At 37.2% G+C, this 10,218-nt stretch overlaps 1 protein-coding gene across 1 annotated transcript; it reads left to right on the forward strand.

Moving 5' to 3' along the window:
• Positions 1–1,618: 1,618 nt before the first annotated feature.
• On the forward strand, positions 1,619–3,259 carry LOC106426910 (zinc finger BED domain-containing protein RICESLEEPER 2-like). The gene is made up of 2 exons (XM_013867642.3): positions 1,619–2,907; positions 2,994–3,259. Exons 1-2 carry the CDS (start codon positions 1,629–1,631, stop codon positions 3,023–3,025), a joined length of 1,311 nt encoding a protein of 436 aa, XP_013723096.3. The 5' UTR covers positions 1,619–1,628; the 3' UTR covers positions 3,026–3,259.
• The last annotated feature ends 6,959 nt before the right edge of the window (positions 3,260–10,218 follow it).

A 10,218-nucleotide genomic window follows, 5' to 3' on the forward strand; every position in this document is an offset into this window, starting at 1 on the left:
TGGTTTTTATTAATGCGAGAGTTTGGCTATAGAAACCAAAGATTGAAGTGATGTATAAAGAATTGTTTGGTAACTGGCTAGGTCGATTTTGTCTTCGTGTCCATACGACCTCGCACTCAGTTCTACCTAATTTGGCGAAAGCAATTGAGTTTTCCGGAGTTGGGAAGAATAAAAAATTTCCGCCATAATAAAAAAAATTCAATAATCAATATTAATTATCAGGCAAACACAAAAAAAAAAACACTACTATCAAATGCCTACACAACGGTATATTTAGGCCTGGGCACAAAAACCGGACCCGAGGACCCGAACCGTAACCAACCCGAAAAAACAGGGTTTCGGGTGGATTCGGTTCTTCAGAAATACCCGGTTGGGTTTTGTATTTCACTATGTTCGGGTTACGGTTCGGTTCGGTGAATAACCGATACTCATTTGAGTATCCGATTGAACCGAAGCAGTAATTAAAACATCACGCCCGACCATAAAGCATTAAGCTTTAATTCTTTGATTCTTTCAATCCACCTCTTCCTCTTCGTGGAGACGGCGACTCCTCTCGAGAACGTCGATCGTCTCTGAGAGAATCAAAACTGAATCACATAAACCCTACATCTGATTCTCTATAAATGGAGAGTCTTGATCGATGCAGTTCCTTCACAATTCACAGCGAAACGACTCAGTCTAAGGTTTACAATCCGAAACACTTAATTCTTATTTCTATTTTTCGATTGATTCTTAATACGTTCGTATTTGATCTCTAGTTTGATCGATCTTTCATTATTGTTCTTCAATCACGGTTCATTGTTGTTGACTGATTCTCTTGTTTATATTTTGTAGATGGATTCATCAACAACTCCGAATGGAAAAGACAATGGCAATCAAAGAGAGCAGGAGATAGATGGAACACAACAAGAGTTTTCAACTCCTGATAGTAGAGGAAAAAGAAAAGAAGTCCCCGGCTCAAGCAGAGCTACGTCTCAACCAGAGAAGGCAACTAAGATGATTAGCGTACGGTCAAGTGTTTGGGAACACTACACAAGGACGACAGAGAATCGAGACAAATGCGTCTGTCACTATTGCAAGAAGACGTTCGCTTGTTTAACCAAATCAGGGACGTCTAACCTGCAGAAACATCTTACCACCTGCAAACATTACAAAGCTTGGGAAGAGGGAATGGTTCGTACTCAGCCTGCGATCAATGAAGATGGTTATCTGAAGGACGCCAAGGTTTCAGAAGCTGTGGTCTGGGAAGCTACAAACGAGATGCTTGTCATTGGTGAGCTGCCACTTTCCTTTGTTGAAAGCTTAGCATGGAAGTGGTTCTGCAACAAAGTGAATCTGCCCAAGCCATAGTCGAGGAGGACCGCAACAAGACACATTGTTGAGATGTATGTGAAGAAGAAAGCTGCATTGAAGGAATGGTTCAAAGTTAACAAACAGAGAGTGTCTCTTACAACTGATATATGGGTCGCTCAAGCTACAGGTAATGATGCTAGTTTCCTTAGCTTAGTATTTGTTTATGTCTGATTTTATATATAAGTTTCCTTAGCATCACTGTTGACAATGCAACTGCAAATTCATAGGCTCTTAGGAAGTTTAAGACTAGTTTTGGTTTGCTTGGTAATGATGCAATGGTGCTTTCTGGGGATTATATGCATTTGCGTTGTTCTGCACACATCATAAACTTGATAGTGAAAGATGGTTTGGCTGCTGTGGATGTTAATGTTTCTGCTATTCGTAATGCTATTTGCTATGTAAGATCAAACACTACTAGGCTAAGATCGTTTGAACTGAGGGTTGATTCAGGAAAGTTAACAAGAGGCAGTTTGCCTTTAGATTGCAAGACTCGATGGAACTCTACCTATTTGATGTTGTCAAAGGCTCTTGAGTTCAGGGTTGCATTCAACAAGATGGAGGCAGAGGACAGGCAATACAATGATTACTTCTTGGAGTTTGATAATGGAATCAAGCGCATTGGACCTCCTGAGATGGTAGACTGGAAGGCGATTGAGAGGTTAGTCCGGTTCTTCGTTATCTTCTACAACTCTACCTTGGTTGTATCATCATCCACTTCTCTGAACTCTTTTAAGTGTTACGGTGAGATAGTAACAATAGAGAAGAACCTGATAGGATTGACTAATAGTTTAGACTTAGATTTGAAGGCTAAGGCTGAGGAGATGGTTAAGAAATTCGATAAGTATTGGGATGGTATGAGGAACATCAACAAGATGTTGATAGTAGCAACAGTGTTTGATCCTAGGAAGAAGATGCAGTTTGCTAAGATGTGTTTCGAGAAACTATACGGAAAAGATACCACGGATGCTAAAGAAATGTCTCAGTCTGTCATGATTGTCCTTTGCGATATGTTCAAAGAGTACAGTGCTCGGTTTGGTCCTGGTTTAGGCGTTGAAGCATCTCAGCCGACACAAGCTGCATCATTTGGTAGCCAGGAGCAGACAACGGATGAAAGGATCGACTTGATTGATGATTTTGGGTATGAGAGGATGGATTGCATGTATGAGGAGTTGGTTGAGCTGATAGAAGTTCGAGAAGCACAAGATGAGTTGGAAACTTATCTGAAAGAGAGTGTTGTCAATCCGAGAACCATGCTTGGAGTGGAGTTTGATGTTCTGTCTTGGTGGAAGGTGCATTACTCCAAGTTTCCTATTCTTGCAAAGATTGCTCGTGATGTCCTTGCCATGCAAGTCTCTTCTGTTGCTTCTGAAAGTGCATTTAGCACTAGTGGCCGAATCATTAACCCTCATAGGAGTTGCCTAACTCACTATATGATTGAAGTTCTAATGTGTTCTGAGCAATGGATGAAGGCAGACATGCGTGGCAGTGAAGGCAGAGTGGTGACAATGGAACAGATTCAAAGTGAATTCGAGTATGAAGACAAGCTCAACAGAGGTATATCACTTATAACTAATCAGTTATCACTTATAACTTTTATATAATATTTTCTTGACAATGCTTTTCTTTATAACTTGTTTCAGAGTTTGATTCTCAAGCAACACAAGAAGAATGAGTCAAGGAGGAGCTTTGGAGAAGTGGATGATGCGCTTTGAGTTTGTTTTTTAGTTTGGTCTCTTGTTGTTCTTTGCAATATTTTGATGTTCTCGGTTTTTTTTTTAGTTTGGTCTCTTGTTGTTGTTTGTTGTTGGTTCTTTGTTGTTTTGAAAACTTGCATTGCGGTTAAGAAAAGGATTGGTGTATGTTTTGTTCCTTTTTCAAATATGGAATAAAATTTTCAGTTTAATTATACCTCTACCTATGTGTTTCTGCCATTATTATTGTTATTTCCAAACCCTTTGACTCCTTCAGTCTCGATTTATACAATTCAAACTGCAATTTTCAAAGTTTGAAACTGATGAAGTCTTTATATTCCAAACTCTCTGTGGTAATCTTTCTCTATTCACAAGAGTCAAGAGCCAACAAGAGTAGAAGATGATGCGTAGATCAGCTATTTGGGAGCACTACACAAGAACATAAGACAACCAAAACAAATGTATATGTCACTATTGCAACAACACTTTTGCTTGTATGCCTAATTTTGGCACATCTAACCTCCATAAACATCTTCAAAGCTGCAAACAATTCAAAGTAAGTGTTTATGTGATGAGTATGAAATGGTGACATGCTTGATATTCATGTTTTCGTTTATAACTTACTGTTTATAACTTTATTTCAGATCATGATATCCAACCAAGACAAGAAGAATGAACTGAAGTGATTTAAACTATGAAAGCAATGGAGAAATGGGATTTTTGTTAAGTATTATGATCAAGTATTCGTTTTAAGTTTTTTTTTTTGGTTATTTCGGTTACAAATTGGAGCCGAATGGTTACTTCGGGTAAATGTAACCACAATAATTTCAAGTACAATGAGTATTTGGTTACTTTACGGGTCTTCAATCTCGGAACCGAACCCACCCGAACCCGGTTGGACCCAACTCGAACCCGACCCGTAATTTATATATACCCGAATGAGTATTTGTATTGGAAACCCGAAAGAACCGAAACCCGAAATACCCGATCCGAACCTGATTGGGTACCCGAACGCCCAGGCCTAGGTATATTTAAAAACCCAAACTCAACAAGATAGAATACAAATTTCCCTAAAACAAATATAGACATTCTGCGCTACGATAATCTATATTATTTATCAGTAAAATAAAAATTAAACAAAATCACCACTAATAAATGCATAAACAACCATATATTTGAAATCCAAAACTCAACAAAATAAAATATCAATTTTTCATAACAAAAATATATACATTCTGCGCGTAGCGCGGACCGACCCTAGTTAATTAAATTTGTAAAATATAGTGATTTATTTTATATTTTAACAAGTGTACGTCACAATTGTTTTTAATGTTATACTTACGAACACATTTAGAGAAAGCGATTCGAAAGAATTAACAATCCTGAATTGTAGCTACAATCTTTGTAAAAAAATAGTCTTACATTACGTTAAAAATTGCCCCAATGCCCCAGAAAGTGCAGAGAATGGTCATTAACCGTTTATTCAACGATGCACAAATGAAATAGTAACTATTTAAAGTCGTATAGATAAATAAGAAAAAAATGCTAGGAAGATAAATAAGAATGAAATAACACTGAAAGTTGGGCTACTTAGGTGGGAGTATTGAATCTAGAAGTTTGATGAAATATGAATGAATTATAGTTTTCTTTATATTCTACTGTTATTTAATTAAGGATTTCATCAATTCTTTTAAAGTCTTGTGTTATTGGATTAAAGATTTGTAATGAGTTTTTTTAATTTCTTTAAATTCTAGCTAGTGTTATTCAATGTTCGGTAGATTTTGTAGTAATGATATTTGGAAAGAATTTAATGGAAAATGGATGGTAAAAATGTGAAGAACCAATTTCTTACTCTTATGAAGATATTTGTCATCGTAAAACATAACCGTCCTCACTTTTGATTCGACCATTCCTGATTTGGTATTGTATTTCATATGTTCCAAAAGCACGACAAAGAATGGTGAGGATCAGTCTGGACTTCCATGACATATGTCATATATTTTCTAGCTCAACTGTCATCCTCTTCGTTCTTCTCACAAGTATGATATCACTGACGAGATGGCTTACATGGCGAATCAATACACCTGGGTAATTCTACGACCACCTTACCGTTCCGGAACGTGGTTTCTACCGAAATTGTGTTCGTCACGTTTCATGTTTCTTTAATTATCAGAAAAACACAAAAATAAGAAGCAAAGGGGGAAAATAAAAGTTATTTCCATGTTCGTATATTGTAACTCTTTGTCATGTTCACATAGTTGTAATCTACGCCTCTGTACGGTCGTTGTTGTAACTGAAACTTTAAAATTTTGAAATGTTGTTGTTATAAGAGTAATGAAAGTATTCAGATTTGTTAAAGCTTCGTATTTTTCTCAAGTAATGGGAACATAAGTGACAAAAATTGAAATAACACAAATATTTTTCATTGTCAAAGTGCTAGTATAATTGTGGATTTTATGCAACATCTACAGATAATATACCCGTATTTTAATTTACATTCCCACCTAAAAGCAAAAGAATTGAATTTATGTACATTCTTTTAAAATCCACAAGAACGGGTAAACCCAAGAAAATTATAAATTGTTATAAAAAGAAATGGAATTTTATGGAATCGCATGAATTTAAATAAAGCAAAATCTTATACCCGTAGGAGAAGATAACACTGATAGAGAGAGAAAGTTTCTTATTAGAAGTAAGAAGAGAAGTTGAGGTGTGTTTTATAAACGATCGAAATCGATCGTTTATATAGAAGTTAAAAAGTAGGATTTACTGTGCAAATAGTGTAGCGGACCCCACATCTTTATATATATTCAACAAAGGTGGCTGTTTTTCGTAACACTCCCCCTTGGGGACCGGTGTCACTATCCATTATCGCTTAACGTCTTTGTTGCCTCGTTAAAAACCTTTCGATGAAAAACCCAATGGGAAAAACCATAGTAAGGTAAAAAGAGTACAACTACGTAAGCTCCCCCTCGAATGAACAGTCATAGATCCCTCTGATGGCGCATCCCAATATTATGGATGTGTTTTCTGAATACCGAAGTCGGAAGTGATTTTGTGAAGAGGTCAGCTGCATTGTCGCATGATTGGACATATCTTACTTCAATCTCTTTCTTCTTCACGAGCTCTTGAGTGTATGAGAAGAACTTTGGATAAATATGCTTCGTTCTATCGCTTTTGATATATCCGTCCTTTGTTTGAGCAACACATGCTGCATTATCTTCATATAGAATAGTTGGCTCTATATTTTCGTCAATTCCACTGCTTGAACAGATGTGTCGGCTTATTGATCTTAGCCATACACATTCTCTACTTGCTTCATGGAGTGCAATGATCTCAGCGTGATTTGAAGAAGTAGCAACAAGTGTCTGCTTCTGAGAACGCCAAGATATGGCGGTGCCTCCAATTGTAAAAACATATCCTGTCTAGGATCGAGCTTTGTGTGGATCGGACAAATAACCTGCATCTGCAAAACCAACCATTTGACCTTTTGAACTTTTAGGATAAAACAAGCCTAAATCAATGGTCCCTTGGAGGTAACGAAAAACATGTTTGATCCCATTCCAATGTCTTCGGGTTGGAGATGAGCTGAATCTTGCCAAAAGATTCACAACAAATGATATATCAGGCCGTGTACAATTTGCAAGGTACATCAGCGCTCCAATTGCACTTAGATATGGTACTTCCGGACCAAGTATCTCTTCTTTCTCCTCAGGTGGTCGAAATGGATCACTTTCAATATTAAGTGACCTAACGACCATCGGGATGCTAAGAGGAGTTGATTTATCCATGTTAAATCGTTTCAACACTCTTTTAGTGTATGTGGATTGATGCACAAATATACCATTTTGTGAATGTTCTATTTGTAGGCCAAGACAATACTGTGTCTGTCCAAGATCTTTCATCTCAAATTCTCCTTTGAGATAGTCTGATGCCTTTTGTATTTCCTTTTGAGTTCCGATAATGTTAAGATCATCAACATAATCCGCGATTATTACAAATCCGGATATTGTTTTCTTGATAAAAACACATGGGTATATAGGATCATTCACGTATCCTTCTTTTATTAGATGATCACTGAGACGATTATACCACATACGTCCAGATTGCTTTAACCCATATAATGATCTTTGCAATTTTATTGCACATAACTCTTTAGGTTTGGAACTTAATTCTTCTGGCATTTTAAATCCATCAGGAAGTTTCATGTAGATATCAGTATCTAATGATCCATATAGAAAAGCTGTAACAACATCCATGAGACGCATCTCTAGATTTTTATCAGCTGCTAGACTCATCAGGAATCTAAACGTGATTGCATCCATAACTGGAGAATACGTTTCTTCATAATCGATTCCAGGTCTTTGAGAAAAACCTTGAGCCACTAGACGAGCTTTGTATCTCGTAACTTCATTTTTCTCATTTCGTTTTCGAACGAAAACCCATTTGTACCCAACTGGTCTCACATCTGCAGGTGTGAGCACAATAGATCCAAATACTTCTCGTTTATTAAGCGAATCAAGTTCAGCTTGTATTGCATTTTTTCATTGTTCCCAATCATGTCTCTTTTGACATTCATAGACAGATTTTGGTTCTGGATCATCGATTTCTTCATTTATTTCACTCGACACAATATATGAGAAAGCATCATCAAGATCATTTTGTTCATTTCTATTCCATATCTTTTTATTATGGATGTAGTTGATAGAAATTTCATGATTACTTTCTGACTCATGATGCTCAACTTTCTCAGTATCCTCATTATTTGTTTCTTCCAAAATACTTTCTGCTATTTTATATGTGTCATTTACCTTGACATCCTTTTGTTTTCTAGGATTTTTATTCTTAGAACCAGCAGGTCTGCCACGCTGCAGGCGTGTTTTAGACTCTCGCGTATCGTCCGCCTTTCCTTGCTCATTTGATATTTTGATACAAGCAGGAGCATTCACGGCTGGTATATGAGATTTAGTTACCGTCTTGGTATCAGCAAATGCATCAGGTAGCTGATTAGCTATACTCTGTAAATGCATGATTCGTCGAACTTCTAGTTCAGACTCTTTAGTAGGAGGATCAAGATATAGTAATGAAGGTACACTCCATTTGATATCATTTTCTACATTTTTGTTTTCTCCCCCTAGAACTGGGAATACTTTCTCATCAAAATGACAATCGGCGAAACGAGCCGTAAAGACGTCACCAGTCTGTGGTTATAGATATCGTATAATTGATGGAGAATCACAACCGATATATATTTCCAATCTTCTTTGTGGTCCCATCTTTGTACGTTGTGGTGGTGCTACTGGCACATATACCGCACAACTAAAGATTCTAAAGTGGGAAATGTTTGGTTCTCGACCAAACGCTAACTGTAGTGGAGAATACTTATGGCATGCACTCGGTCTGATCCGAATGAGTGCTTCTGCATGCAAAATGGCATGTCCCCATACAGAGGTTGGAAGTTTTGATCTCATGATCAATGGTCTTGCAATCAATTGCAGACGCTTAATTAAAGATTCAGCCAAACCATTTTGCGTATGAACATGAGCAACCGAATGTTCAATTTCAATTCCCATTACCATACAATAGTCATTGAATGCTTGGGATGTGAATTCACCATCGTTGTCTAGTCTAACTCTTTTAATAGTATAATCATGAAACTGTGCTCGCAATTTGATTATCTGAGTTAGGAATCTCGAAAATGCCACATTTCGAGATGATAATAGACAAACGTGTGACCATCTACTGGATGCGTCAATTAATACCATAAAATAGTGGAATGGTCCACAAGGTGGATGTATAGGTCCACATATATCACCTTGAATCCTTTCAAGGAACTTTGGTGATTCTTTATCGATTTTGGTTGGCGATGACCTTACGATCAATTTTCCTAGAGAACATGCAACACATGTCATTTTATTCACTTGAGAAATCTCCTGGGTTTTCAGTGAATGACCATGTGAACTTTCTATGATTTTACGCATCATTGTAGTGCCTGGATGGCCAAGGCGATCATGCCATAATGTGAACTCTTCTGGGTTCCGTTTTACTAAAAGATTTGATTCGATCTCATCGATATAAGTATGATGTAGTCCCGAAGGAAGTTCTGGAAACTTTTCTAATATGTGTTTTCTGCCACATTTCTCAGAAGTTACATACATGTATTTCTTTCCATCCTCAGTTGCAGACTGAGTATCATATCCGTGAAGATATATGTCTTTAAAACTCAACAAATTCCTTTTAGAACTTGGAGAATATAAAGCGTTATTTATGGAAAATTTTGTTCCATTCGGCAAAGTAAAGTTTGCTTTACCAGTTCCTTCAATCACGTCTGCAGGACCTGATATTGTATTGACGACAATTCTTGTCGGTTTTATATAAGAGAAATATCTCTTTTGTCTCAGAATAGTGTGCGTTGTTCCACTATCTGGTATGCATATTTCACGAATCCGTTTCTTGGATTTTGCTCCATTAGCATTATGATCCATTTTTGAAATTGTCATAAATATAAAAGGAAACATAAAATTCATTCATATAAGGAAAAAACACAATAATTATACATTAAGGTGACGTTAAAAACATCATTATTTGTTTAACAGGAAATGAAATAATTATACATGACAATATTGAAAACTATTCAATAGTCTTATTATAAGCATTTCGGCTCTCTTCAGGAGTAATCTAGTCCAGCTCATTAACGAAGTCGGAGGCATCGAGGTACGATGTCCCCTCAAAGTTTTCAGTGAGGTTCACTTCTTTAGCTTTGCCTTTCGTGGACTCTTGATATAACTTACAGAGATGTGAAGGAGTACGACAGGTACGGGACCAATGTCCTTTACAGCCACATCTGTAACACACTGTCTCACGCTTCTGGGTGGTATCCTCTTGAGTTTCTTTACCCTTGGAAACTTGCCCGGGTCTAACCCACTTGTTAGATCCCCTCCATTTGGGATTGTAAGTTTTTCCACGTTTGTTGTTGAAACGGCGGCCATGACCTCGATTGGCCTGGTTTCTCCTTTCCGAATTTTCTATCGCCGTAGCATTCACTTCAGGGAATGCTTTGGCTCCCGTAGGTCGGGAATTGTGGTTTTTGATCAAGAGCTCATTGTTCTTTTCAGCTAACATGAGCGCAACCATCAATTCAGAAAATCTCGTGTACCCGCATTTTCTGTAAATT

The sequence above is a fragment of the Brassica napus genome, chromosome C3 (genome assembly GCF_020379485.1).
Source record: "Brassica napus cultivar Da-Ae chromosome C3, Da-Ae, whole genome shotgun sequence".
In the NCBI taxonomy this organism is placed as follows: domain Eukaryota; kingdom Viridiplantae; phylum Streptophyta; class Magnoliopsida; order Brassicales; family Brassicaceae; genus Brassica; species Brassica napus.